This window comes from Fringilla coelebs (assembly GCF_963513975.1).
Source record: "Fringilla coelebs genome assembly, chromosome: 6".
Lineage (NCBI taxonomy): Eukaryota > Metazoa > Chordata > Aves > Passeriformes > Fringillidae > Fringilla > Fringilla coelebs.
The window spans coordinates 52,688,236-52,716,098 of record NC_140034.1 but is presented as its reverse complement, the minus strand read 5'-3'; the positions used below and the strand labels follow the sequence as shown (position 1 = coordinate 52,716,098).

The window sequence follows — 27,863 nt, the reverse complement described above, 5'->3', positions numbered from 1 at the left end:
TCCCACAGCATCTCCCGGTGTATTCCCGGTGTCCCCTCCCCGCTCCCCACAGCATCCCCCGGTCCATCCCCGGTGTCGCCCCCCTCGTTTCCCCTCCCGGTGCCCCCTCCCGCCGCCGCCGCCCCCGCCCCGCCCCGCCCCGGTGCATCCCCCGGTGCCAGCCCGGCCCGGCGCGGCGGCGGCGGCGCAGCTCGCGGCCCCGGAGCGGCCCCGGTGTGGCGGCGGCGGCGGCCCGGGCCCGCCATGGCCAAGCAGTACGACGTGCTGTTCCGGTTGCTGCTGCTCGGGGACTCGGGCGTGGGCAAGACCTGCCTGCTCTGCCGGTTCACCGACAACCAGTTCCACCCCGCCCACATCTCCACCATCGGTACCGGCACCGGCAGCGCACAGCGGCCGCGGCGGCGGGAGCAGGGAAACGGGGAACCGGGAGCATCGGGGAAGCGGGAGCAGTGGGGAGGCGCAGCACCGGGGAAACGGGAGCATCGGGGAACCGGGCAACCGGGAAGACTGGGAGCCGCAGCACCGTGGAAACGGGAAGCCAGAGAACCGGGAACAGCGGGGAAACGGGGAGCCGCGGCACCGGGGAAACGTGAAACCGGGAGCATCAAGAAATCGGGAGCAATGGGGAGGCGCAGCACCGGGTAACCGGGAGCACTGGGAGCCGTATTACCGGGGAAAAGGGAAACCGGGGAACTGGGGAGCCGTGGGCACCAGGAAACCGTGAGTACTGGGAAGCCGCAGCACCGGGGAAACGGGAAAATGGGCAACCGGGGAGCGGGAAAACTGTGGGATGGAGAACCGGGAGACGCAGCAACCGAGAAACGGGAACCCAGGGAACAGGAAAACCGTGGGCATCGGGGAACCGGGACTGCCGAGGAACTGGGAAGCCACAGGATCGGGGAAACGGGAAACCAGGGCACCAGGGAGTTGTGGGAACCGGGGCACCGGGGGGTGGTGGGCACGGGAAACCGGGGGCACCGGGAAAGGGTTAACCGTGGGCACTGGAGAGCTGCAACACTAGGAACACGGGGAAACAGGTAACCAGAGAGCGGGAAAACCGGGCACCGGGGTGAGGGAAAAGTGTGGGCACCGGGGAACCAGGAGCACCGGGAGTCGCAGCACCGGGGAACTGGGAAGTAATGGGCATCGGGAAACAGTAAAACTGTTTGCATCCGCAAGCTGGGACCACCGGGAAGCTGCAGCACAGGGAAACTGGGAAGCCGGTGCTCTGGAGTGCCGCGGCTCCAGGGAACCGGGAGCATCAGGGAGCCAGGAAATCCTGGATATGGGAGAAACAGGAGGACCAGGAACCTCTGGCACAGGGGAACCGGGAGCAGCATGCAGCCGGGAACTAAGAGCATTGGGCAGCCACAGCACTGAGAAGCCGTACCACTGGGGAACTGGACAGCTGCAGCACCGGGGAACTGGGAACACCAGGATCAGCGCCTGGCGCTGGGGCCTCCTGCAAGGCCAGGCGCTCGGTGTGGGGACCAGCACCAGGCCATGGTGGGGCATGGGGTGGGTCAGGAGGGGTGAGGAGACCAGAGGGCCCCAGTGACAGCATCTCCTGCAAAGGGAAACACCAGGACACCATACCCCATTCCAATCCCAGGTGTCGACTTCAAGATGAAGACCATCGAGGTGGATGGGATCAAAGTGCGGATACAGATCTGGTGAGTGGCAGTCCTGGATCCTGGGGGCAAGAGGGAAGAAATTTCCGGGGGTCTGAGTCCTGCTCCCCCCACCCAAGGTAAGGGCTGAGCCCTGCCAAACTCATGCCATGGGTGGTGGCACTGACCTGCTGTTGCTGGGCAGGGACACAGCCGGCCAGGAGCGGTACCAGACCATCACCAAGCAGTACTACCGGCGAGCTCAGGTATGGGGGCTCCCTGTCCTGGTACACAGGAGAGGGGAAACTGAGGCACAGTTTTGGGGTATCAACAGCCACCCCCCACCCCCTGCAGGGCATTTTCCTGGTGTACGACATCAGCAGCGAGCGCTCCTACCAGCACATTGTGAAGTGGGCCAGCGACGTGGATGAGGTGGGGGTTCATGAGGGGAGGTCTGGAGGTTCCCCAGCCATGGGGGGTCCTTACACTGTTCCCCTGCCCAGTATGCACCCGATGGCGTCCAGAAAATCCTCATCGGGAACAAGGCGGACGAGGAGCACAAGAGGCAAGTGCCCAAAGAGCAAGGGCTGCAGGTGAGCGGGGGCTGCTGTGTGCCCCCCCAGGGGGCACCCCCAGCATGGCCTGCACCCCCAGCATGGCCAGCCTCTCCCTGAGCCCCCTCTGCACTCAGGACCCCGACAGCCCTCCTGCAGCCCTACCTTTGTCTGGGACCCCCAAACCTCCCCAGTCCCTCCCAGCATGACCAGGGACCCCCATCCTCTTGCAGTCTGTACCCAGACACCCCAAAACCAGCTCCCCCAGTGTCTGGGAACCCTCTTCCCCTCCATATCTGCAGTGGTTGTGCACCCCCAAGGCTCCCTCTTCCCCACTTGCAAAATGTTCAGAGACCCCCTACCCTCTCCCTGCACCTCCAGCATGGTACCCCTGAAGCACACAGTGACCTCCTTGGTGTCCCCCTTGGGGCCTCTTGACCCCCAAAGCACCCAGTGCACCTCCCTACAATCCCAGCATGGTCAGACCCTCCACAAGCCCCCCCCCCGCATTCCACATGGACCCCAACAGCCTTCCTGCAGCCCTACTCGTATCCAGTGACCCCCCATGCTCCTGCAGTACCTCCCCCTGCAGCTCCACAGCATCCAGGAAACCCCTTTACTGCCCAGTGCTACCCCAGGGTGTCCAACAACCCCTAACCTCACCCAGTATCCCTCCCAATGACCTCTGGACCCCAAAGCATCCAGCACCCCTCCCAGGGCCCCCTGCACCCACCACCCAATCCAGGTGTGCCCCTGTGCCAGTCCCCCCCACCCCCCCAGCTCTTCTGTCTGTGCATGCCTGGCTGTTCACGTTCCAGAGAGGGGGGTAGGGGTATTGAATCCCCGCTCCCCCCAAATCACACTACCCACCCCTCCCTGCCAAACCCCTGGTGCTGCAGCTGGCCAGGGAATACGGGATGGATTTCTACGAGACCAGTGCCTGCAGCAACCTCAACATCAAGGAGGTATGAGGGGGCTAGGGTGGGGGGATTCTGAGGGGGTTTGGGCTGGCCTGGGGGGCCTGGAGAGGTCAGGAGGTACTGGAGGGGTCCCCCAGGTTCACCCCACCCCTCTCCCATAGTCCTTCACACGGCTGACGGAGCTGGTGCTGCAGGCGCACCGCAAGGAGCTGGACGAGCTGCGGGGGCTGCCCCGCGCCCCCACCCTGGCCCGGCTGGAGGAGGACGAGCAGCAGCCCCTGGGGAGCGAGGACACCCCCAAAACCTGCTGGTGTTGAAGGCTGGGACCCCCTGACCCCTCTTCCCCAGGCTGTGTCAGGGGGCATGGTAGGGGCAGGATTAAGGCAACCCCCATAGAGTGGGGGGCAACACAGGACATCCCCAGGGACTGGGAACGTGGCAAGGGGGCCCCCCATCCTGGCACCTGTGCGGGTAGGGTGGGGGCTGTCCAGGCACTGTGTGCCCACCCTGTGCCACCCTGTGCCTGTGGGACCCCCGGTTTTACACAGTGGTTTGCAGAATAAAGGTGATGCTGGAGGGGCTGGTGGTTTGTGTGCTCCAGGGGGGCTATGGGCATGATGCCATGGCACAGCCTGGGCATGGACACTCGAGCGGTGATCAATAATTGAGGGTGATCTGGGGCTGCCAGCGTGGTGTCCCCTTTCCAGGCTGGGCACAGGGGCATGGGGCATGATGCCCGTGGAGTGCCATGGGCACCAACAAGGCCTGCCAGGCTACTAGCTCAGCACCAGCTGTGGGAACAAGGTTGAAAAACTTAGTGGCGGCACTGGGATGAGCCAGCAGTGGGGTGGTGGTGGACTGGGATGGGTGGTTACTGGGATGATGGTGGGCACTAAGATAGTGGAACCTACTGGGATCTAGGTGGACACCAGGATGCTGCCAGGCACTCAGATGAGCACCACAGGACAACAGTAGGCACCACAGCAGATAGGCCCAAGGGCGGAGCTGGTACTGGGACCAGTGCGCCCCAGGACTGGTGGGCACTGGGATGGGCAGCACAGGAGGTCCCAGAGGTGATGCCATGGCAGCACCAGGCAAGGAAGACTACTAGGACACTTGTCCCCTCCTCCTCTGCCCCACAGAGCCCCAGCTCCCAGATTCCTGTTATTCCCTGACTCCCATTATTCTCCAACTCTCACTGTCATTCCCAACCCTCGGGAATGTGCCGTGCCAGGCTGGGAGCATCCCACATTCCGCAGGCACTAGGATAAGCAGCTGCAGCGCACCGTGCCATGAATTATTGAGGCAGGTAGAGCATCGCCTTGGCCCCGTGCCACCTTCCTCCTTCCAGGGGTGGGACGGGCAGCTCAGGTTTCTCCTGAGCCGTGGTGGGGCCTGGAGACCTTTGGACCATGACGTGAGCACTGGGAAGCCCTTAAGAGGCGGCGCAAGGCACGGGGCACAAGCAGCCGCACACCTGCAGCCATGACCGTCCCCATCGCCAAGTCCTTCTATGACCTGAGCGCCACCTCCTTGCAGGGGGAAAAAGTGGATTTTGGTGTTTTCCGGGGCCGCGTGGTCCTGATCGAGAACGTGGCTTCGCTCTGAGGCACCACGGTGCGGGATTACACCCAGCTCAACCAGCTCCAAGCCCGCTACCCCCGGCGGCTGGTTGTGCTGGGCTTCCCCTGTAACCAGTTTGGATACCAGGTAAGTCCTATGGGCTACAAGGCAGGGGGTGAGGAGCTGGGAAACACAGGGCTCTGGATTTCTCCTTCCCCGCCACAGGAGAACGGCACTAATGAGGAGATCCTCAATACCCTGAAGCACGTGCGGCCCGGGGGTGGCTTCGAGCCCAACTTCACCCTGTTCCAGAAGTGCCAGGTGAACGGGAGCGACACCCATCCCGTGTTCGCCTACCTCAAGGCTCACCTGCCTGCACCGGCCGACGAGCCTGCACACCTGATGGCCGAGCCCCGCTTTGTCGTCTGGAGCCCTGTGCGGCGCTCCGATATCTCCTGGAATTTTGAGAAGTTCCTGGTGGGGCCTGAAGGGGAACCATTCCGGCGCTACAGCCCCCGTGTGCCCACGGCCCAGCTGGAGCCCGACATCCAGCGTCTCCTCAAGCTGGCCAAGTAATCCTAGCTTGTGTGATCCTGGCTCTGGTGTGATCCTGGCTCCGGCGTCACCCCGGGATGGCCCCAGCTCTCCGCAGAGTGAGAGCCCCCTCTGAAACCTCCACGGGGAGGGGGCTTGATGGGGGCAGAGGGTTGGAGCCTCCGGGGCGGTGTGGGCTGGTGGCAATAAATGAGCCGCAGGGAGCGTGCCTGGATCCACGTGGTTTTTGGGAGTGTAAATGGATCCATGAGGTTTTTGGAAACATACCCATACCCATGTGGTTTTTGGGGGCGCTTGGGGGGAACAGGAAGGAGGACACAGCCCTTGAAAGCCAGATCCAGGAAATGGAGGCTCAGGGATAGGTGGGTGCCAGGCCAGCTGCACCCAGTTCCCCATGGGTGTTGCTGGGGCCGGGTGCCAAGAGCAACATTTCACCCCCCCCAGGGCAGTGATTTCCCACACCCAGCTCCTTCCCGCCTCAGGAATATGGAATTCCCAGCAGGGCATGGCCAGGTTCCAAAGCCCAGGGCAGAGGGAAGTGGCCCCAAACCAACTCTGTGGGAAGGAAAAATGATCCAAGTCCTTTCTCTGCAGTGTTTAAGAGAGCACTAGAGAGTGCAGTGGACTCTCCAGTGCTGGAAAGGGCCAAGGAGTAATTCCACAGACTCCTGGGATGGAAAAAGTCTGCTGCATCAGCCCCCAACACCCTTCACCAACTCCAGGGGGTGAAGCCCACTCCCAAAATACTCCTGCCTGTGCCACCAAGCTGTCGCATGTCACATTTATTACCCCACGTATGATGGCTCCTGAGGCAGGATGGGGTGGGAATCCCTTTGGATCCTGTTTTGGGGACCCCTTTATGTCTTCGGCACACAGGAGGTTTGGGCTGTGGCACAGCATCCCATCCTTACAGTCAGGGTCAGAGCCAAAAGGCTCCAGAAACATGGCAGCATCTGGTGTTGGGTGTTCGCTGCATCCAGGCTGGAAGTTTGGAGGAGCAAATCATGTCAGGGACTGTGTGGTCTCTAGAAATACAGTGCCAGGGATCCTGGGATCTCCCAGAGCTCCTGGAAGCTCATCCTGGGACACACATGGGGATCAGAACAGTGGGGTCATCTGGCGAGGGTCGTCAGGCAGGATGCTGATAGAATCCTCAGCACGGCCACAGAGCAGGCACAGCATGGTATATTCCTGGGGGAAGGAAAAGGGGGGGGCTGGAAAAAGGGGGGGTGCCACAGCCCTGCTCCCCCACAGGGAAACTCGAGCCACATCTGGTACCCGATCCCCGATTGCAATCAGAGCCAGGGGATCTCGTTTCCAGCCCCATCGGCTCCCCTGAGCCTTTTTTCCAGCCCTTTGCAGCATAGGAGATGTGCCAGGAATGAGGGTCACAGCCCCCTCTCATCACTTACATTCCCATCCCAGGTGAGCTAGGCTTCCCCTACAAGGCACAGACTACTGCTGGGGGCACTCCAGGTAGCCCTGAACACAGGGATGGGGCTCTGAATCCCTCAAGGCTCTGTCCCAGGGAAGGTGGGAATCAGCCCGTGGAAGGGTGGGTCTGGAATTCCAGAGACAGAGTTGGGAAGGGCTTTTGGGGGACAAGAGACAAACCTGGTAGTCATCCACCACGCTGAAGGTGTACTCGTGGTGTGCGATCAGGTGGTGGCAGTTCTTGCACAGGTCTGTGGGACAGGGGACAGTGGGGTGAAAGGACATGGACACTGTCCCTGGGGTATCCCCTCAGCCCCAATCCTCCATGCATGCCCTCATTCCCAGGGCACAGACGTGGCAGTCCCCGAAGCATCAAGCCCCCAAAATTTCCCCCACAACAACTCACCCCCCTTAATGCCCATCAGCAGCTCCCTGACACTCCATCTAAAACCTGAGACCCCCTCCCTGGGCATCCATCATTCCCACCCTCAGGGATCCCCCAAATATTAGGGCCCCAAATTTTCTGTACTCAAAGTAATCCTCCTTTAGGCCTTCCCCTCCCAATCACACCCTAGCCCTCGAGAGCCCACAGTCCCCAGGAGTCCCTCCCAGCCCTCAAGATCCCCCAAAATCCAAACACTACCCCCAGGCCTCAACCTGTGCCCCCCAGCCTTCAAGACCCCCAGATCCCAAGGGTCCTCTCCAACCCTCAAGATCACCCAAGCTCCAGACTCCAAAGCTACCCCAGAGCCTTCAGCATCCCTCAAGACCTTCAAGACCCAAGGTCTCCCCCAATACTCAACACCCCCAGACCCCCAACCTTCGGCGATCCCTGAGCCCCAGGGATGGCTCAGGGATCCCCCAAATGTCGCCCTCAAGAGCTCCAGACCCCAAAGGTCCCCTCAGGGCCCCCAACCCTCAAGAATCCCAAACCTCAGACCCCAAAGGCTCTCCCACCCCCTCAAGTCCCGCGGGCCCTCACCCCCCCGGTGCCCCCCACCGCACGGTCATAGGTGACGATCTCCTCCCCGCCGTGCAGGCCCTCGGCCCGGTTGCTGACCAGCACGAAGTCCCGGCGGCCGCACTGCGCGCACCCCACGAAGTTCAGGAGGAAAGATCCGCCCTCCAGGCAGGTGGTGCCCTAGGACGGGAACACAGGCTAGGACCGAGACCGGGACCGAGACCGAGACCGGGACCGAGACCAGTGACCCCCGCGCCCGCCCTCACCCGCTCGGGGTACTCGGTGCCCACACAGCCGCCGCACATCTCGCACCGCCCTCCCCCGCAAATGTCGCGAGACCTGCGTCGGGGGGCGGGGCTCAGCGACGGGGCCGGGGGGAGGCGCTGGGTGTGGGCGTGGTCTGAAGCGCAATGGGCGTGGTTTGGGGAAATGGGCGGGGCTAAGGGGCCGTGGGGCTGCTTGGGGCAACCAGGAATAACTGGGGGGGTCTGGGCTAGTCGGGCACTCAGGGCTAGTGGGGGACACCTGGAGCTACCTGGGTGCACCCAAGGCTGGTGGGGGACACCTAGAGAGACCTGGGGAGCATCCGGGGCTAGCGAAAGGCACCTAGGGCTAGCTGGAAGCTGCCTGGGATTAGCTGGGAGATATCCAGGGCTAGTGGGATACCCCGGGAAGTACCGGGGAGCATCCATGGCTAGTGGGGGACACCCAGGACTAGCTGGGAGACATTCGGGGCCAACTGTGGGGTCTTGGAAATTGGCTGGGGGACCCTCTAGATTAGTGGGAAACACCCAGGGCCAGGTGCGGGGTGCCTGTGACTAGCTGGGGGGCGTCCAGGGATAGTTGTGGACAACCAGGGCTTATTGTAGGGCGGTTTGGGCTAGCTGGGGGTCATCCAGGGCTAGCTGGGGACTGCTGGGTTAGATGGAGGACACCACGGACTAGTTGAGGGACATCCAGGGCTTCTGGGGGTCACCCAGGACAAATTAGGGGGTGCCTGGGACGAGCTGGAGGACACAGAGATCTAACTAGGGGGTGCCTGGGACGAGTTGGGGAACTCATAGGGCTAGTGGAGGACACCTAGGGCTAGCTGAGGGATGCCTGGGACTAGCTGGGGGGCATCCAGGGCTAGCCCATCGTGGGATGGCCGGAGGGGATGGCCGGGGACCCCCGCCGGTGTCGGCGGGGCGCTGCGCCTTTCCGCAGCCCGCAGGTGCCAGTGCCGCCGGTGCTGCTGTCAATGATGCTGCCGCCAACGGTGCTGCCGATGCCGGTGCTGCCGGTGTCGGGGCTGCTGGTGCTGCTGCCGGTGCCGGTGGCGCTGGCGGCCGGGGGGCGCCGCTGTGCTGCATTGCGGGGCGGGCGGCCCGTCCCCGTCCCCGTCCCTGCGCCCATCCCCGTCCCCGCCCGCCCGGTCGGCTCGGCCCGGCCCTCCCGGGGGGAGCGGGGCTATCGGGGCCGGGCAGCGCCGCCGGCTCCGGGTAGGAATGTCCCTGCGCGCCCAGATAATGTTATTTATATCGCGGTGCAGGGCGGCTCCGCTCCCCCCGCCCCGCTCCCGCACCGGCCCCGCCGCCGCCGCCGCCGCTCGCCCGCCCGCCACCCCGCGCAGGTGAGACCCCGCGGCACCGGGATGCGCCGCTCCGGGGAGCACGGGAGGGACCGGGGGACAGCGAGAGGCGCCGGTCCCCGGGGACACGCGTGAGGGGGGGGGGGCACTGGCAGGCGCTGGCCGCCCCGGGGATACGGGGTGGGGGGTGCGGCACCGAACACCGGGCGCGGTACTGGGGGTGGACGGTGGGCACGGAGGAAAGTTTGGTGGCGAGGGTGACGAGCCCTCCGGGGAGCCTGAACCCCCTTTTCGCCCGCGGCGGGGGGTCTGTTGTCACCCCGTGTCCCTCGGGGCTGCTCTCGAGAAGGACGGGGCGGGCGAGTGGCGGTGACTTTCTAGGGACACCCTGTGGACAGCCCGGGGACAGTGTGGGGACACCCTGGGGACACTTTTCCGGGGGTGCCAACCCCTGGAGGGCTCCCCACATTAGCCCTTGGTGCTCTCAGCACTGTTGGAACGCGGTGGAAAAGCCGAGTCCCGAGGGTCTTGGTGGGACACATCACCCAACCCACTTTGTCCCCCAGTTTTTAGCAACTGGGCAAACTGGAAGGTTACTGGGAAGGGTTTTTGGGGTGCCATGCCCTTGGTCCCCCTTGTCCCGGTGCCAGGAGGATGCTCATGGGTGGGTGTTGGGCTGGGGGAATTCTTACCTCACCCCAATTACCTAGGGGTACCCCAGGCCTGATTTCCCAGATTTTCCCTTTATAAATCTCCAGCTCCCAAATCAGAGGATTGGGGCGCCCTGGAAGACAGTGGCAAGCACAGGAGACTCAGTAAACCCTGCTGGGTGCCAGCATGGCCCCCCATGGAGTATTTTATAGCTATCATTTGGTTTTGGGGCACTGTCTGGTGATTTTGGGGTGCGGGGGGGGGCAGCTCCTAAGAAGGGAGCGGGGCTCGGCTAGCGCTGTGCGCAGGGGAGGCCTATTTATAGCCAAAAATGTCTGTGGAGTGTCAGCACGTGTGCGTGTCACCGGCTTGGGTGACATGGGACAGTCCTGGCACGGCCGGCATGTGGCCCTGGGGAAGCCCAAATTCTCCTGGCGATGGGAGTGTGGCTGGGGAGCCCTGGCCGGGGCAGGGCAGCGCTGCTGGAGGAGCTGTGCCGTGCCTTTCCATGCCCAAGTGCCCCGTGCTGTGCCGCGCGGCCGTGCCGAGAGGGACCATCTGCTCCCGGCCCTGGCCCCGCGCCTGGCAGGCAGGAGACTGTTGGGGGGCTGGGGGGATGCCCCCCGCCTCCTGCCCCTTCCCAACTGGAGCATGGCTGCTTGTGGACGTGGGGGAGATGCCAAATCCAAGTGTTTTGGTGAAGTGGAGCAATGAGGACACGCCAGGCTCTGGGTGGCAGTGATGGGACAGAATTTTGGGGTGTTTTGGGGGATTCTGATGAGTTTCTGTGCACTGGAAATGGGCTTGCCAGCAGCATGCTGTGGTTGTGAGGAATGAGCCAGGGAACGGGTTTGAGGGTGCCATTAGTGCCAGGTGCCAACCGCTGCCCCAGCCACCTTTGGGGTGTGGGGGGACATTCCCTATGCCCGGTGGGGGGACCGTGGTGGTGGCACGGTGCCAGCCCCTCACCAGGAAGTGCTGATTCACCGAGGCGAGCCGCTGGCCGGGGAAGGCGACGCTGTCCGGGCCATGGCTGGGCTGCAGGATGCTGGCGGCGAGGCCGGCATGCTGGCTTTCCCAGCTTTCCGCACGCTGAGCAGCAGGAATGACAATTCCCGGGTGGCGGGTGCTGGTGGCGGCGTGGCTGTGGCAGGGAGGGATGCTCAGAAGGCGCCGGTGCGGCGGAGGGAGATTTAAAGGGTGGGAGAGCGCCCGGGCTCAGAATGCTCCCATGGGCCTGCTGTGGCTCCCTTCGGCGTCATCTCCTCCTCCTCCTCCTCTTCCTCCTCCTTCTCCTCCTCCTCTTTCTCCTCCTTGGATGCTCACAGCCATGGCCCTGCTGCCGTGGTGTCGGGGACACAGTCAGAACTGGTCTCTCCTGCAGAGATCAGACACAACTTAGCACACCCAAACTGCTGGCAGTCCCTGAAGTTTTGGGGGGAAAAACCCCCAAACTTGGTCTCCCAGAGGGTCTTCCTGCCAGGGCAAGCCGGGTGCTCGGGCAGAGACACAGAGTCATGGCACGAGGGGGCTGCCCTCCTGCCCGCTCTGTTACACATCTGCATGGCCCTGCACCCACACGAGTGCCTGCCCTGTGTGTCCCATGCACGCTCTGGTGTGTTCCTGCATGTCCTTGCTCAGGCATACAAACTCTGGCACATTTCTACTTGTCCTTGTTCACCTGTGCACGCTCTGGCATGTCCCTGTGTGTCCTTGCTCACAGGTGCACTCTGTCACACTTCTGTATGTCCTCGTTCACATGTGGATGCTGTGACAAGTCCCTGCGTGTCCTCACTCACAGGTACACACCCTGCCACCCTCCTCCATGCCCTCCCTCACACTTGCACACTCTGGTGTGCTCCCGAGTGTCCTTGCTGTGCTGCCCACACTCCTGCACGCTCCTCCACGTCCTTGCACGCTCCCGGTGCCCCCAGGTCCAAGCCAAGGCCCTGCCTGTGCCGCCCCGATTAGGGTGCGGAGTTGGGGTGTGGCACAGCCTGGGCCGCCCCGATAACCCTGAGAGGGGGGACATGGGGGATGCCCGGGGCATCCGAGGGGGACCTGGGGGCCCATGGGTTGTCACAGCTCACGGGGACAGCGGGGCTTTGGGGCACACGGGGTTCCCCCTGGCACCCACTACTGAGGCCTCTGTGCAGCTCTGAGTTGCAGGAGAGGTCCTGGACATGCTGCTTGCTGTGGGGAGCCCCAGCCCATCTCCTCACACCCCTCAGGGGCCCCAGCAGCCACCGACAGCTGCTCAGAGGCATTTTTAGATACCAGCCATGTCCTATCTGTGTCTCAAATGTCCCCGGGGGTGGTTGCCCCCCCCTGCCGGCAGCTGTCACCCACTTTCTGCCACCAGTGCTGGCGAAGCCCCTGCGCAGTGGGTGCAGGGGTCGGGGTGGGAGGGAGCAGCAGCCCCTTCCCTGGGGGCATCCAAGGATTGGGGGGACACCTCTGGGGACCTGGGCTGGGGTTTCAGCTGGGCAGAGGGACCTGGGTGGGGACTCAGCACCGTAAATAACCGTAAATTAGCACAGCTCGGCAGGGCTCAGCACGGTGGTCCTGGGGAGGGCAGCTGCCAGGTGCCCCCCCAACACCTGGGTGGGGCAAGGCTAAATCCCTCTGAGCAGCTTATCCCGAGGCTCTGAGCCGCAAATCCCCACGTGCCGCAGGGCCAGCGAGCCACCGCGGCGGCACTGATGCTCACGGTCCTGCTGTCCCCCAGGGGCCTCTCACCGGTAGCCAACGGCCACCGGGCCGGGGCACACTGGGACCATGACCTCGGCCAATGACTACGAGCAGCTGGAGCTGCAGCAGCAGTACAGCCGCTTCAATGTCCGCTGGGACGCGTCCGACGATGAGCTGGACAATGACAACAGCTCCGCACGGCTCTTCGAGCGCTCCCGCATCAAAGCCCTGGCAGGTGGGTGGCAGGTCCCCTTGGTCCCCCCTGGGTTGTCCCCACTGTCGGTGACCCCATGCCCGCTGTCCCTCCAGACGAGCGGGAGGCCGTGCAGAAGAAAACCTTCACCAAGTGGGTGAACTCGCACCTGGCTCGCGTCACCTGCCGCATCTCAGACCTCTACATGGACCTCCGGGACGGACGGGTGCTCATCAAGCTGCTGGAAGTGCTGTCAGGAGAGCTTCTGGTAGGAATCCCATCCAGCTAGAGACCCTGGGACCTGTGGCCTGCCACGGCACGCTACACCATTCCTCTTGGCGTTGGCCAAGGGTTGAGGTGGCAGCATGGGCGTGGGGGTGTCCCTGGGCAGGGCTTAGGGTACCTGGTGTGGGAGGGAGGGTGCTGAGCACTGTCACACCCCAGCCCAAGCCCACCAAGGGCCGGATGAGGATCCACTGCCTGGAGAATGTGGACAAGGCGCTGCAGTTCCTGAAGGAGCAGCGGGTGCACCTGGAGAACATGGGCTCCCACGATATTGTGGATGGCAACCACCGCCTTGTCCTCGGCCTCATCTGGACCATCATCCTCCGCTTCCAGGTGAGGACAGGTGGTTTGGGGCATCCCTCTGCTCCACACCTCATTCCCAGGTGGTAGCCATCCTCCATGGAACTGCTGTTCAAACCCCAGAATGTCCTTTTGCCCCCAGATCCAGGACATCATTGTGGAGACGCAGGAGGGCCGGGAGACACGCTCTGCCAGGGATGCACTATTGCTCTGGTGCCAGATGAAGACAGCAGGGTAGGTCGTGGGACCCCCATGTGACTGCGTCAGGGTCTGCGAGTGTCTGGACAGTGACAGTGACACCTTGTCCCCATCGCAGGTACCCCCATGTGAACGTCACCAACTTCACCTCAAGCTGGAAGGACGGGCTGGCCTTCAATGCCCTCATCCACAGGCACAGGTAGGTGGCACAGCAGCAGGCACTGGAGTGGCAGTGGCACCAAAATATGTCCCACAGGTGTGTCACTGCTGTCTCATGCTCTCTATCCCCAGGCCTGAGCTGGTTGACTTCCAAAACCTTACCAAATCCAACGCCCGGCACAACCTGGAACATGCGTTCAGCGTGGCAGAGCGGCACCTGGGCATCACCCCTCTGCTCGACCCCGAAGGTGAGGCAATTGCTGCCAGAATCCTGCCTCAGTTTCCCCTGGGACATTCCCAGGCTCCAGAGCCTGGAGCACAGAAAGGTTCCCAATACAAGGAAGGAGGGCCTGGGTGGGCACAGGAGGGACCTCATGAGGCTGTGGTTGCCTGTGAAGTGGGTTGAGGTTGGGTCAGGAGTGACACCTCTCACTCACACTGGGCAGATGTGTTCACGGAGAACCCCGATGAGAAGTCCATCATCACCTACGTGGTGGCCTTCTACCACTACTTCTCCAAGATGAAGGTGCTGGAGGTGGAGGGACGGCGCCTGGGCAAGGTAGGGAACGGCACTGAGGAGGTTGGGGATGTTCTCTTGGGATGCCAGTCCCTCATGCTCACTCCTGGTCCCACCACAGGTCATCGAGCACGCCAAGGAGACAGAGCGGATGATCGAGGGCTATGGGGGGCTGGCATCCGACCTGCTTACATGGATTGAGCAGACCATCGCCTCCCTCAACAGCCGCAGCTTCGCCAACTCGCTGGCTGGGGTGCAGCACCAGCTGCAAGCCTTCAGCACCTACCGCACCGTGGAGAAGCCCCCCAAGTAAGAGCCCCCTGCTCCCCATGCCCACCCAGGGGTGTGGGGCACCCAAGGGTGCCCAATGCTGAGCTCTCTCTGGGGCAGGTTTCAGGAGAAGGGCAACCTGGAGGTGCTGCTCTTCACCATCCAGTCACGGATGAGGGCCAACAACCAGCGTGTCTACACCCCACACGAGGGGCGCCTGGTCTCTGACATCAACCGGGTACGGGCTCCGTCTGCTGTGGTAGCTGGGGGCTGTCTCCTGTGGTCAGCTCAGGTCCATCTCCTGGGGGAAACTGAACTCCTCTCCTGGGGCGGATTGAGTCCATCCCTGAGCAGTTCAGGTCCTTGGGGAGGCTGGGATGGGTCCCAGAGCAGGTTGAATCCATCTCCTGGGGCAGTTCAGATCCATCCCAGGACATGCAGAATCCATACTGGGACAAGACTGATCCATCCCATGGCAAGTTGTGCTCCTCCACCTGGGGGTCACCAGCAAAACAAGATACGGGTGGGTGGTGGGAGAATGTGGGATACGGGGGATGGGCCACCTGTCCAGTGCCGCCTCCCCTCAGGCCTGGGAGCAGCTGGAGAAAGCGGAGCATGAGCGGGAGCTGGCGCTGCGCAACGAGCTGATCCGTCAAGAGAAGCTGGAGCAGCTGGCACGGCGCTTCGACCGCAAAGCAGCCATGAGGGAGGCCTGGCTGAGTGAGAACCAGCGCCTGGTGGCCCAGGTGAGGAGGGGGACCACCCACCCAGGGACCCCCCGCCCTGCGAAGCTCACCAGAGCCTCACCACGGGCTCTGTGCCGGGGCAGGACAACTTCGGGCAGGACCTGGCGGCGGTGGAGGCGGCCAAGAAGAAGCACGAGGCCATCGAGACAGACACGGCTGCCTACAGGGAGAGGGTGCAGGCCATTGAGGCGGTGGCCAAGGAGCTGGAGCTGGAGGGCTACCACGACATCCAACGCATCAACGGGCGGAAGGACAACATCCTGCGGCTCTGGGAGCACCTCCTGGAGCTGCTGGCTGCACGGCGCCAGCGCCTGGAGATGAACCTCACCCTGCAGCACCTCTTCCAGGAGATGCTCCATTGCATTGACTGGATGGATGAGGTCAAGGTGAGCTGTGGGCATTGGGTGTCACCATGGGTGAGGTGTCTTTGTCCCACCAGGTGTTGATGGGAGTTCACTGGGGAGGGAGATGAGATGTTGGGGCGCTGGTACTGAGTTTTGGGTGTCAGTGCAAAATGGCTGAGGGCCTCCTGCAGGTGAAGCTGGCATCTCCTGAATCTGGGAAGCACCTTCTGGAAGCAGAGGAGCTGCTGCAGACCCACCGTCTGCTGGAGGCTGACATGGCCGTGCAGGCAGAGAAGACCCGGGCCATCAGTGCTGCCGCCCTCCGCTTTGCTGACGCTGAGGGTAGGTGTGCCAGGACATCCCTGCATCCCTGGTGTGGCCAAGGGAAAGCAGGACACTGTCCTGACGAGCACCCACCCTGCTCCCTGCCCAGGCTATCGTCCCTGTGACCCCAAAGTCATCCGGGACCGTGTGAGCCATCTGGAAATGTGCCGGCGAGAGCTGCAGGTACTGGCGGCGCGGAGGAGAGCCTTGCTGGAGCAATCCCGCTCCCTCTGGACCTGCCTGTGGGAGCTAGACGAGGCAGAGAGCTGGATCAAGGAGCAGGAGCAGCTCTACTCCTCCCTGGACTTCGGAAAGGACCTGCCGGGCGTGCTGCTGCTCCAGCGCCGGCACGCTGCCTTCGAGGCCGAGCTGCGGAGCCGGGGCGGGCGGCTGGAGCAGACGCTGGCGGTGGGCGAGGGGCTGGCGGCCGCGGGCCGGGCGGCCGAGCAGCTGCGGGAGCGGGGGGCGGCCGTGCGGGCGCTGTGGGCGCAGCTGGAGGAGCTGGCGGCGTTCCGACGGCGCGGCTTGCGGGAAGCCGAGGGCTTCTTCCAGTTCCAGGCGGAGGTGGAGGAGTTGGCGGAGGGGTTGCAGGATGCCCGCCGGCGGGCGGCCGCCGAGGAGCTGGGCCAGGATGAATCCCGAACCCTCGTCCTGCTGCGGCAGCACCAGGAGCTGCTGGACGAGCTGGCGGCCGCTCGGGAGCAGCTGGACAGGCTGGCTCAGCAGGCCGAGGGCTTCCCGCCGGAGCTGCGCGCCGGCCCCGAGGCGCAGAGCCGGCTGGCGGCCCTGCGGGAGCTGCACGCCGAGGCGGCCGCGCTGGCCGAGCGCCGCGGCCGCCAGCTGCAGGATGCCCTGAACCTGTACACCGTTTTCGGGGAGAGTGATGCCTGCCATCTCTGGATGGGCTCCAAGGAGACCTGGCTTGCAGAGCTGGAGGTGCCGCAGGCGCTGGAGGACCTGGACGTGACGCAGCGCAGGTAGGAAGGAGCCCCCGCCGTGGCGGTGCTGCGGTGCCCTGTCCTGAGCTGCTGCTCGTTCTAAGCCTGGACGTTCCCACAGGCTGGACGGGCTGGAGCAAGACATGGCCACCGTGGCTTCCCAGATCGCCGCGGTCAACCAGGCAGCCGACGGGCTCCTGGCTAGCGGGCACCCCCGGAGCCCCCAGGTGCGGCAGTGCCGGGAGCAGCTCAACGAGAGGTACGGTGGCGGTGGTGCCGGGGCAGGCGGGTGACGCGGTGCCGGTGCATTCCCCGCCATCTCCCGCCTCTGTCCCGCAGGTGGGGCCGGTTCCGGGAGCTGGTGTCGGAGCGCCGGAGGGCGGTGGGCTCGGCACTGCGCCTCCTCAACTACAACCTGGAGTCCGAGGAGACCCAGAAATGGCTGCGGAGCAAAGCCCGGGCGGTGGAGGCCACGGCCGAGCTGGGCCGTGACCTGGCCGGCGTCCTGGCCACCCAGCGCAAGCTCTACGGCATCGAGCGGGAGCTGGCAGTGGCCCAGGACCGCCTGGCCGTCCTGCGCTCCCAAGCCGAGCGCCTGGCCGAGGAGCGGCCCGAGGCGGCCACCGAAGTGGCCCAGAAGCTGGCCATGGCCACCTCCGCCTGGGACGAGCTGCAGGCGGCCCTGGCAGAGCGCGCAGCGTCCCTGGGGGAAGCCGGGCAGCTCCGGAGTTTCCTGCAGGACCTGGATGACTTCCAGGCGTGGCTCTTCGGCGCTCAGAAAGCTGTGGCGGCCGTCGATGAGGTGCCGGCGTCGCTGGGGGAGGCAGAGGAGATGCTGCAGCGGCACGAAGCGGCCCGGCGCGATGCTGAGGAGCATGCAGGAGCCTTCGCCGCCTTGGTGGAGGCAGGGGAGCGGGTGCTGGGGGGACAGACGGACCCCGAATACGAGGGGCTGCGGCAGCGCCTGGGCGGTGTGAAGGACGGCTGGGCTGCCCTGGGCAAGATGGCAGAGGCTCGGAAGCGCTTCCTCACCCAGTGCCGCAACTTCCAGGAGTTCCTTCGCGACACCAAGCAGGCAGAGATCCTTCTCACCAAGCAGGTGGGTGCTCAAGCGATGTCCTTTGGGTCTCATGGACACCCCAAAAACAGGTGATCATGTGCTGATCCCTTGCTGTGCCCCTCAGGAGTACACGCTGTCCCACCTGGAGCTGCCCTCCACGCTGGAGGGCGCAGCTGCTGCCCTGCACCGCTTCCAGAACTTTCGTGCTGGTGTGGAGAGCAATGCCAAGAAGGTCCCAGAGGTGGTGGTTGGTGGCACCAAGCTGGTGGCTGAGGAGAACATCTTTGCTGAGAAGATCTCTGAGAAGTGCCGAACTCTCCAGGAGCGGTGAGTCAGGCAAAGGGCCAGCGGGTGGGCGGGCAGTGTGTGGGCAGCGGGGCTGATGCTGAACATCATGGCTCTCTGCCAGGCATGGAGCTGTCATGGACAAGGTGGAGGAGGCAGCAGGTTTGATGCAGGACAACCATGACCTACAGACCTTCCTGCAGAGCTGCCGTGAGGTAGGAATGCAGCATGGCTGGTGGCATCCCTGGGGGGTCCCCACCAGCTGAGCACTGACACCCCTCTCTTCAGTTTGATGCCTGGGTGGATGAGAAGATGCTGATGGCTCAGGATGTCTCCTATGGAGAAGCCCGTGGTCTCCACAGCAAGTGGCAGAAGCACCAGGCATTCATGGCTGAGCTGGCACCCAATCAGAGCTGGCTGGAGAAGATTGAGGCGGTGGGTGCCAGTGCTGTGATCGGAGATGGGGAGTGGAGTTGGGAAGGAGTCTGGAGCATAAGGAGTTGCTGAGGAGCTGAGAGGCTTGGCCTGGAGAAAAGGAGGCTCAGGGGGGACCTTCTTGCTCACTACAACTCCTTGACGGGAGGGTGCAGCCAGTTGGGGGTTGTCCTCTGCTCCTAGGAAACAAGGGAAAGGACAAGAGGAAACAGCCTCAAGTTGCACCAGGGGAAGTTTTGATTGGATATCAGGGAAAATTTCTTCAGGGAAAGGGTTGTGCAGCCCTGGCACATTCTGCCCATGGCGGTGATAGAATCCCCATGCCTGGAGGGATTTAAAAGCTGTGTGGACATGGCATTTGGGGACATGGGTTAGTGGTGGCCTTGGCAGCCCTGGGGGAATGGCTGAACTCGTTGTCCTGAGAGGTTCCACGACTCTGGAATGCTCCCAGCCTGCTGCATGGGTGAGATGTCCCCATGCCGCAGTGACCACCCACCTCTGTGCTGCTGCCGCAGGAGGGGACGGAGCTGGCCAGGCGCAAGCCGCAGTACGGCGCGGTGGTGACGCAGCGGCTGGAGGAGCTGCGCCGGCGCTGGGCCGAGCTGCGCGGCGCTGCCGAGGACAAGGGCCGGCAGCTGTTCGAGGCCGAGCGCGCGGCGCTGTACGCCCGGAGCTACGGGGAGCTGGAGAGCTGGCTGGGGCGGGCGCAGGAGGAGCTGCGCCATGCTGAGAAGGTCAAGGACCTCACCGCCACCAACCTGCTGCTGAAGAGGTTGACGGTGGGTACTGGCATCTCACAGGGTCCTTTGGGAAGGGGCAGGAGGTCCAAGGCGATGGAGTTTGTTCCCAAATGGAACTGGGGTTCTCCATTTTGGCTCAGATCCCTAACTCACATGGATTTGCCCTGCCAGAGACTGGAAGAGCAAGTGAGAACATGGATGAAGGAGCTGGAGGAACTGGGGTGGCAGGGCACCCCTGGTACTGGGGATGTGCCAGATACCACCAAGCAGGAGCAGATGCTCCGGCAGCGAGTCCTTGAGCTGCTGGAGCCACTGGAGAGGAAGAGGAAGGAGTTGGAGACTGCCAAGGCCATGTACCAGCTGGGGCGGGATCTGGAGGATGAGACGGTGAGTATTCTTGCTGTGGCGGGGGCTGGGGGGGCTGGGGGTACCCATGGGTGCTGCGGGGGGCTCAGTGGGTGCTCCTTCCTGCAGCTGTGGGTGCAGGAGAGGCTTTCTTTGGCGAGATCAACGGATCATGGCACCGACCTCCCGAGTGTTCAGCGCCTGACCAAGAGGAATGAGGTGAGCCTGGGTACTGCAGCAACAGCCACCATCCCGCGTGGTCCCTCGTGATCCATCCCATGGGTGGCTCTCACTGTGACTTCCCTCCCGCCGGCAGACACTGCAGAAGGAGCTGGCGGGCCATGCCCCCCGCCTGGGCGAGGTGCTGAGCCGGGGAGAGGCAGCGGGGAGCGGTGAGGAGCCAGGCCCGGAGCTGGCAGCACAGGCGCAGGAGCTGCGGGCGCTGTGGGAGACGCTGCAGGAGGAGGCAGCAGCCCGGCACCGGCGCCTGCGGGAGGCTGAAGAGGCCCAGCAGTACTACCTGGATGCTGACGAGGCCGAGGCCTGGGTCAGCGAGCAGGAGCTCTTCATGGGACCCGAGGAGAAACCAAAGGTGAGAAATGATTCCGTGTGGTGCTCCATGTTTGGGGTGTCTGTGCTGCACTGGGCCGTGCCTTGCTGGGAAGTCCAGTGTTGACCCAGGCGGTGCCACGCGGTTCTGTTGAACATTGTCCACATGTGACACACCGTGGCGTGTCCTGTTCTTATGTGTTGTTCCCATGCCATTACACAGCATCCATTCCATTCCATTCCATTCCATGCCATGCCCCACTGAGCTCACCATTGTTCCCTGTGGTATCAGACGGAGCCAGGACATTCTTGTAGGGCAGGCGCTGAGTCTAGATGCTAGTCCCTGTCCCCCAGCCATGCCAGGTGCTGATGGCCCCAATGTTTTCCGTGCCATAGGATGAGGAGAGCTGCTTGATGATGCTGAAGAGACATGTCCGGCAGCTGCGCTCCATCGAGGACTACGGACAAACCATCAAGGAGCTGGCGGGGAGGGCGCAGCAGCTGCTCTCTGCCGGCCACCCCGAGGGGTAGGTGCTATGCCACACATCCCCTGCCCTTTGGGGCAACCCTGTGCCCTCAGAACTGTGTGGGTGGGGGGTTTGGCTGGAGCTCTGGCAGTGTCAGCTGCTCCAGTTGGGCAGGGAGGTGGTTGGAGAGGGATATGGGGATATGGGGAGCACAAAGCGGGTCCTTCACTCCCAACCCCCCCGGATGTCAACACGGGTGGGTCGGGGACATTTTTTCTTGGGTGAGAACTGGGTGTCTGTGTGCCGGGGCCGCGCAGGGAGCAGATCATCCGGCTGCAGGGCCAGGTGGACAAGCACTACGCGGGGCTGAAGGAGGCGGCCGAGGAGCGCCGCCGGCGCCTGGAGAACATGTCCCACCTCTTCCAGCTGAAGCGGGAGGTGGAAGAGCTGGAGCAGTGGATTGCTGAGCGTGATGTGGTTGCTTCCTCCCCGGAGATGGGGCAGGACCTGGACCATGTCATGGTGAGAATGATGGCGTGGATGCGGCGGTACTGGCATGTGGCTTGAGGGGGGTGACTTGACTCTTCTCTTCCCTCCATGCAGCTCCTGCGAGAGAAGTTTCGTGAGTTCGCACGGGAGACAGGGAGCGTGGGGCAGGAGCGCGTGGACCGGGTGAACCTGACCATTGAGGACCTCATTGATGCGGGGCACATCGAGGCAGCCACCATAGCTGAGTGGAAGGATGGGCTGAACGAGAGCTGGGCCGACCTCCTGGAGCTGATTGACACCCGCATGCAGCTCCTCGCTGCCTCCCATGACCTCCATAAGTACTTCTACGACGGTGCTGAGCTGCTGGCCCTCATCGCCACCCGGCGCCAGGAACTGCCCCAGGATCTGGGCGAGGATGCCGGCACGGTGGAGGCTTTCCACCGCATGCACAATGCCTTTGAGAGGGACCTCCAGCTGCTAGAGGCACAGGTGAGGCTCCAACCCAACATGGATGCCAGCACTCAGCATTCTCTGTGGTCTGCTGGGAGGTGTCCCTACCCATGGTGGGAGGCTGGGCTCAATGGTCCTTGAGGTCCCTTCCAACCCAAGCCATTCTGTGGTTCGTGCAGGTGCAGCAGTTTCGGGAGACAGCAGCACGCCTGCAGACTGCCTATGCTGGGGAGAAGGCAGCTGGAATCCAGGAGAAGGAGCAGGAGGTGTCCCGAGCGCTGCAGGAGCTGCTGGAAGCATGCAGCGGGCGCCGGGCACGGCTGACAGACACGGCCGACAAACACCGCTTCTTCAGCATGGCACGGGATCTGCTCTCCTGGATGGAGAGCACTGTCCGGCAGATTGAGACACAGGAGAAGCCCAGGTATGGATGCACCCAGCGGGCACCTGAGATGGGGCATGGAACTGATGCCACCACTGACCCTGGTGCCTCTGTGTCCTCAGGGATGTCTCCTCGGTGGAGCTGCTGATGAAATACCACCAGGGAATTAAGGCTGAGGTGGATGCTCGAGGCAAGAACTTTACCGACTGCATCGAGCTGGGCAAGAAGCTGCTGCAGCGCAAGCACCAGGACTCACCAGAGGTGAGGGAATCAGGGATGGGGAGTGGTGGGGGTGATGCCATCTGGGCCACTCCCTAACAGCATCCCCTCACAGATCAAGGCGAAGCTGGTGGAGCTGGTGGACAAGAGGAAAGCCATGATGGAGACGTGGGAGCAGCGCTGGGAGCGGCTGCGGCTGCGTGAGTGTGCTGGGGGTGCTGGGGAGGAGTGCGGCAGTGCCGGGGGCGGTGGGGGGGGTGGTCCAGGGGCTGAGCGCTGCCCATCCCTCCCACAGTGCTGGAGGTGTGCCAGTTCTCCCGCGACGCCTCCGTGGCCGAGTCATGGCTCATGGCTCAGGAGCCCTACCTGGCCAGCAGTGACTACGGGCAGACGGTGGATGCGGTGGAGAAGCTGCTGAAGCGACATGAGGCTTTTGAGAAGTCCTCCGCCACTTGGGAGGAGCGCATTGCCGCCCTCAGGAAGCTGACAACGGTGAGAAAGGCTTGGGATGAGGCCTCTGCCTGTCCTGACGCCGTCTCCCCCCCATCCCTTACCACCTTCACTCCTTGCCTGGCAGCTGGAGCTCCTTGGCGGGCGGTCGCTGCGTGAGGGGCTGGTGCGGGACGGGACGACGCGCTCCGAAGCTCCCGACTACTGCCTGGATTTGGATGGGGAGCTGGAGGCTGGGTAAGGGATGCCACCATCATTCCATGTGACCGGGGACACTGTTTCCACATCCCTCTTCTCAAACCATTAAGGATGTTTTGTAGCATTAAGGGGCTTTTTAGCAATTTGCTTTTTCCAAGCAATAAATTGATGCTGATGAAGAGGAGAGATGAAGGTCAAGCCTGACCCTGAAAGGGCTTTCATCCCTCAGGGGGGGGCAGGAGAGCAGCAACCAGCCTCATCCCTATGGGATCATGTCTAGGATGGGGATGCTGACCGGCTGTCTCCCTGCGCAGGTCGGAGGAGGAGGAGGAAGAGGAGGAGAAGAAGGATGTGAGCACACAAGACACTTCGCTGCCCACTACAGATGGACCAGAGCCGGTCAGTTCTTGAGTTTAGCTTTTACCTTCCCTGATGACCAAAATGTTGTCCCTGCATGCAAAAAGTTGTCCCTGCATGCAAAAAGGTGTCCCTGCATGCAAAAAGGTGTCCCTGCATGTCCCACAGCTCCTGGCAGCCCCTGTGACCATGACCTCACTGTGTTGACAGATCCCCACATTCCCAACCCTCACCTTGTCCTTGCCTTGTGTTGAATAAATGTTGAATGACCCCAAAAAGGCTGGGTGGGCAGAGGGGTACTTCAGGTCCCCTTTGCCCAAGCTCCTGGGGTGACATTGGGGGTGGCACCCATGGTGTATGTGTGTGTCTGGGATCCGTGCAGCAGCTAGATGGAGTGTCTGCCCTGGGGCTACCGTGTCACCCCAAGGGACATCATTGCTGTACGGGACATCAGCACCCTGTGGGGCATCGTCACCCTGCGGGACATCATTGGAACCATGCAGGACATCAGCACCCTGCTGAGAATTTTCACCCTGTGGGTCATTATCACCCTGTGGACATCATCACCCCGAGAGACACAGTCACTGGATGGAGTGTTGTCACCCTGTGGGGCACTGTCACCCTGTGGGGCATCATCACCCTGTGGGACGTTGTCACTCTACACAGCATCAGCACCCTGTGGGGCATCATTACGCCCTGCAGCATTGTCACCCTGTGAGGCAGGCATCGTCGCCCACAGGGCATTGTCACCGTGTCCCAGCCCCTGTGCTCGCTGCCAGCTCTCTGCTACCTCCCACGTGCTCTGCCTGCTTGGGGACAGGAACCTCTCCTTCTGCCTCTTCTGCCTGCCTGGGGACATGGACATCTCCTGGCTCCTCAGGGATCAGATCATTCTCCCCTGCCTGGGGACAGGATCCTTGAGTGCCTACATGGGAACCAAGCTCATTTGTGCCTGATCAGGGATGTGGGGATCTTCTGGCTGCTCAGGGAGAGTGTACCCCTCTGTCTGCTTGGGGACATGGCCATTTTCATCAGCCTGGGGACAGTAGCCCTCTCTGCTTACTGCCAGCCTACTCAGGGACATGGGCATCCTCTTGCTCCTTGGGGATAGGAACCCCTTCTGCCTCTTCTGCCTGCCTGGGGACATGGGCATCTCCTGGCTCCTTGGGGCAAGATCATTTCTGCTAGCACAGGGACATGCGCATCTTCTGGCTACTCAGGAACAGGATCCTCTCTGCCTGCTTGGGGACATGGCCACTTTCAACTGCTTGGGGACAGGAGTGCTCTCTGCTTACTGCCAGCCTGCTCGGGAACATGGCCATCTTCTGGATCCCTGAGAACCACATCACTTTCCTTGTGTGGGGACAGGATCCCTGAAAACCTACCTGGGGGCAAGAACATTTCTGCTGGCTTGGGGAAATGGGCATCTCCTTGGGTACAGGGTCCTGCTCTACATTCTGGGGGACATGGGAATCTTCTGGCTCCTTGGAGACGGGGTGGTCTTTGCCTGCTCTGGAACACAGACACTTTCCCTGCTTGGGGACAGAAGCCCCCTCTACCTGGGACATCTGCCACCCTGGGAGCAAGATCACATTCGCCTGCTTGGGGACAAGACCCCTGACTACACATCTGGGGACAAGACTACTGCCTGCCAGGGGACATGGGCATCTCCTGGCTCCCTGGGGACAGGGGGCCTGACCAATCCCCTCCTGTGGCACCCAGCTGGATAGGCATCCCCTTTGTCAGGCACCACTGGTGCCTTGAGATGACGGCACTGATGCTCCCCATGGTCACCAACCAGACCTCTCACTGTCCCCATGTCCCCTGGGCTGACAACAACACTGAGGTGGCTCCCAGGACTGCTCATCTAGCTTGGTTCAACATCATCACCCCAAATCTGAGGAGACACTGGCACCAAGACTGGGGGCTGCCAGGGCTGGCCCATGTCCCAGCCTCTCACTGGGGTCCTCCCAGTAGCCACCAGTTTTTGTGAACTGGAACTGGTGGCTTCACTGGCACTGTGCTGAGGGTCCCAGCTCATTGCTGGGGTCTTCCCAGTACCCACCAGTTCCCACATACTGGAGCTGGTGGGGTCACTGGCATTGAGATCTGGAGGTCCTAGGGCTGGACCATGTCCCAGCCACCCAGTAGCCAACAATTCCTGCACACTGGAGCTGGATGCGTGGACACACACACACATGGACACCACACTGAGTGCCAGGGCTCGACCACGTCCCAGATGCTCACTGGGGTCTTCCCAATAGCCATCAGTTCCCACACGCTGCATCTGGTGGGATCACTGGCACTGCGCGGAGGGTCCCAGGGCCGGACTCACTGCAGGATCCCAGACACTCAGTGGGGATCACATCTGGGTTGGGGATGCTGAGCCATCCTCCCAGCAGTCACCAGTTCTCACCTATCAGAACTGGTGGGGTCATTGGCATCCAGCCACTCACTGGGGTCCTCCCAGTAGACACCAGTTGCCACGTTTCGGAGGTGGGGATGTCAGTGGTATGAAGACCTGGGGGTGACCCACCCCCAGGCCACCAGACTGAGGTCTATGACCCACTGGTGACAACAACCTGTGTGCTCAGTGCCACCCTGGGAGGGCACAACACCTTGACGCGGGTCAGGCAGTGGCAGTGGGTGGGCGACACTGCAGCATAACCGTGCTGTTGCCTCGCAACAGCTGGCACCGAGGACAGGTGATGAGGAGCCGGTGTCACCGACCCCACGGCCACCGCGGGAGGAGCCGGAGGAGCCGGCCACGCTGCCTGCTCGTGTCAGCAGTGTCCAATTGGAGGGCTACCTCGGCCGCAAGCATGACCTGGAGGCAGCCACCAAGCGCGCATCCAACCGGTAGGCATGGCAGAGGTGGCGGCGAGCGCGGTGTCCCCAGCGGGGCGGTGTCCCCAGGGTGACATGGTGCTGGTGCAGGTCATGGAGCACACGGTACTGCGTCCTGCGGGGCGGCCAGCTCGCCTTCTTCAAGGACGCCAAGAGCCGTGCGCTGGGGCTGCCGTGCCAGGGCGAGGAGCCCCTGGGGCTGTGGGATGCCCGCTGCGAGGTGCCCGCGGGCTACAAGAAGAAGAAACACGTCTTCAAGCTCAGGTGAGGGTGCGGCGCCTTGTGGGGTGGCACAGTGGGCATGCATGGCACTGGTGTCTGTGCTCTGTCCCTAGGCTCAGCAACGGCAGCGAGTGGCTTTTCCATGGCAAGGATGAGGTGAGGGGTGGCCGGGGGGGACACGGGGTGACTGGTGGAACCCAGGGGGCACAGGGTGGCTGGGGGATGTGGTGGTGGTCAGCAGTGCCCAAGTGGACATGGGGTGTGCAGTGGTGCCCAAGTGGACATGGGTTGGGCAGTGGTGCCCAGGGGACATGGGTAGTCAGAGAGGTCCAGAGGGACACAGGGTGGCTGATTTTTCCCAGGAGGACACCAGTGGTGCCCAGGGGTATATGGGATGGCTGTAGTTGTCATGGGGACGTGGTGGTGGCCAGCAGTGACTGGGGTACACAGGGATGGCCGGGGGATGTAGTCAGCAGTGGCCAACAATGCCCAGAGGAGGAGGGGACGGCCAGGGGTGCCATGAGGACACAGTGAGGGGCCGGCAGTGCTGAAGGAGACATGGGTGCCTGTGAAAGACTTGGAGCAACTGGCACCACCCGGTAGCCCTGGGTTTAGCTGGGACTCTGCTGTGGGGCCAGGGAAGCACCCCCGACCACCCTCTGTGCCCACAGGAGGAGCTGCAGGCCTGGCTGCAGGGGCTGAGTGCGGCTATCACAGAGTGTCGGGGCAGCCGTGGGAAGGTGCAGAGCCTCCCCCTACCCATACCCCCGGCCCCCCCTGAAGCCCCCCTGCCCCGCAAGGACAAGGAGAAACGCTTCAGCTTCTTCCCAAAAAAGAAATAACCCCCCTGGATGGCGGGGGGAAAAGACACCCCACGTCACGCCAGCGGGGCCACGCCTGCGTAAGGAGACGTGTGTGCGGTGCCTGTACAGGTGCCACCAGGTCCAGAGGGGCACGCGGGGGTCACGCGTGGGCAGGAGCCCCCCAGCCCCCTCACCACGAGCACACGTGCCCGTGTGCACAGTGTATATATATATATTTGTATTTATATATATACATACATTTACACGCTTCAGGCACACCCCTGTGTGGAGGCAGCCGCAGGTGCCACCCAGGCGTGTGCCCCCCGTGCCCATACGTGTCCCTGCACGCACACGTCTGCACACGTGTGTCCCCGCATGCAGGTGCACCCCCGGCCCCCCTCCGCACGCACGGCACAGGTGTGCACCCCACAGGTGTGCATGGACCCCCCCAGCACCCGCACGGGGGGCGCGTGGGTGCCCCCCAAAGCCATAACCCCCCCCCCACCGCAGCGCGTGGGTGCAGAGGGGGGACCCCCTGGCCCCCGCGGGCACCAACCAAAGAGCGTCAGCCCATGGGGGCCCCTCTCTGGCACCCCCCCATCCCTGTGCAGGGGCCCCCTGCACCCCGCAGCTGGGCCGAGACACCCTTGGGGGGCGGGCGACCACAGAGGAACTTTGGGTTCAGTTTGGGGTTTTTTTTCTAATAAAGATGTGAAAGCAAGTGGGGTGCAGTGCTGGGTGCCTGCGGAGCATGGGGGGCCGCTGGTATTTCTAGGGGGAAG

General features: G+C 63.1%; 4 protein-coding genes across 6 annotated transcripts; 3 read left to right on the top strand and 1 right to left on the bottom strand.

Annotated features, from left to right (window-relative positions):
* The first annotated feature begins 181 nt into the window (after positions 1 to 181).
* Positions 182 to 3,794, top strand: RAB15 (RAB15, member RAS oncogene family). The gene is made up of 7 exons (XM_084208595.1): positions 182 to 367; positions 1,613 to 1,673; positions 1,816 to 1,876; positions 1,965 to 2,042; positions 2,114 to 2,203; positions 3,064 to 3,129; positions 3,246 to 3,794. Exons 1-7 carry the CDS (start codon positions 244 to 246, stop codon positions 3,399 to 3,401), a joined length of 636 nt encoding a protein of 211 aa, XP_084064721.1. The 5' UTR covers positions 182 to 243; the 3' UTR covers positions 3,402 to 3,794.
* A 775-nt stretch (positions 3,795 to 4,569) lies between these two features.
* GPX2 (glutathione peroxidase 2) lies at positions 4,570 to 5,223 on the top strand (the record flags this gene model as incomplete). Its single annotated transcript, XM_084208597.1, has 2 exons — positions 4,570 to 4,794; positions 4,873 to 5,223. The coding sequence occupies 2 exons, from the start codon at positions 4,570 to 4,572 to the stop codon at positions 5,221 to 5,223; spliced, it is 576 nt and encodes a 191-aa protein (XP_084064723.1).
* A 746-nt stretch (positions 5,224 to 5,969) lies between these two features.
* CHURC1 (churchill domain containing 1) lies at positions 5,970 to 7,945 on the bottom strand. Its single transcript, XM_084208598.1, has 4 exons — positions 7,864 to 7,945; positions 7,642 to 7,777; positions 6,817 to 6,887; positions 5,970 to 6,393 (listed from the first exon to the last, which is right to left on the bottom strand). Exons 1-4 carry the CDS (start codon positions 7,900 to 7,902, stop codon positions 6,301 to 6,303), a joined length of 339 nt encoding a protein of 112 aa, XP_084064724.1. The 5' UTR covers positions 7,903 to 7,945; the 3' UTR covers positions 5,970 to 6,300.
* A 1,119-nt stretch (positions 7,946 to 9,064) lies between these two features.
* On the top strand, positions 9,065 to 27,802 carry SPTB (spectrin beta, erythrocytic). Of its 3 annotated transcripts, XM_084208176.1 has the most exons (37): positions 9,081 to 9,209; positions 11,542 to 11,619; positions 12,547 to 12,744; positions 12,819 to 12,970; positions 13,147 to 13,320; positions 13,430 to 13,521; positions 13,604 to 13,684; positions 13,777 to 13,892; positions 14,091 to 14,203; positions 14,283 to 14,470; positions 14,552 to 14,669; positions 15,019 to 15,177; positions 15,261 to 15,563; positions 15,713 to 15,863; positions 15,955 to 16,822; positions 16,905 to 17,042; positions 17,123 to 17,882; positions 17,968 to 18,170; positions 18,253 to 18,343; positions 18,417 to 18,563; positions 19,079 to 19,342; positions 19,475 to 19,690; positions 19,778 to 19,867; positions 19,965 to 20,240; positions 20,594 to 20,724; positions 20,982 to 21,186; positions 21,268 to 21,642; positions 21,783 to 22,027; positions 22,108 to 22,246; positions 22,320 to 22,404; positions 22,500 to 22,696; positions 22,782 to 22,891; positions 23,167 to 23,251; positions 25,899 to 26,068; positions 26,147 to 26,320; positions 26,392 to 26,434; positions 26,950 to 27,802. In XM_084208176.1, exons 3-37 carry the CDS (start codon positions 12,597 to 12,599, stop codon positions 27,118 to 27,120), a joined length of 6,978 nt encoding a protein of 2,325 aa, XP_084064302.1. In that variant the 5' UTR covers positions 9,081 to 9,209; positions 11,542 to 11,619; positions 12,547 to 12,596; the 3' UTR covers positions 27,121 to 27,802. The 3 variants fall into 3 exon arrangements, with proteins under 3 accessions (XP_084064301.1, XP_084064303.1, XP_084064302.1); XM_084208175.1 differs by lacking the exon at positions 11,542 to 11,619 and having other exon boundaries at positions 9,065 to 9,209; XM_084208177.1 differs by lacking the exons at positions 11,542 to 11,619; positions 25,899 to 26,068; positions 26,147 to 26,320; positions 26,392 to 26,434; positions 26,950 to 27,802 and adding an exon at positions 23,592 to 25,885 and having other exon boundaries at positions 9,065 to 9,209.
* The last annotated feature ends 61 nt before the right edge of the window (positions 27,803 to 27,863 follow it).

Coding starts and splice junctions, on each gene's coding strand:
- RAB15 (XM_084208595.1), top strand. CDS start 244: ATGGCCAAGCAGTACGACGTGCTGTTCCGGTTGCTGCTGCTCGGGGAC. Junction 368..1,612: donor CGCCCACATCTCCACCATCG/GTACCGGCACCG, acceptor TTCCAATCCCAG/GTGTCGACTTCAAGATGAAG. Junction 2,204..3,063: donor CCAAAGAGCAAGGGCTGCAG/GTGAGCGGGGGC, acceptor CTGGTGCTGCAG/CTGGCCAGGGAATACGGGAT.
- CHURC1 (XM_084208598.1), bottom strand. CDS start 7,902: ATGTGCGGCGGCTGTGTGGGCACCGAGTACCCCGAGCGG. Junction 7,778..7,863: donor GCACCGAGTACCCCGAGCGG/GTGAGGGCGGGC, acceptor TTCCCGTCCTAG/GGCACCACCTGCCTGGAGGG. Junction 6,394..6,816: donor GCGTGGTGGATGACTACCAG/GTTTGTCTCTTG, acceptor TCCTTCCCCCAG/GAATATACCATGCTGTGCCT.
- SPTB (XM_084208175.1), top strand. CDS start 12,597: ATGACCTCGGCCAATGACTACGAGCAGCTGGAGCTGCAGCAGCAGTAC. Junction 20,241..20,593: donor GACCCGAGGAGAAACCAAAG/GTGAGAAATGAT, acceptor TCCGTGCCATAG/GATGAGGAGAGCTGCTTGAT. Junction 21,187..21,267: donor AGGACCTGGACCATGTCATG/GTGAGAATGATG, acceptor CCCTCCATGCAG/CTCCTGCGAGAGAAGTTTCG.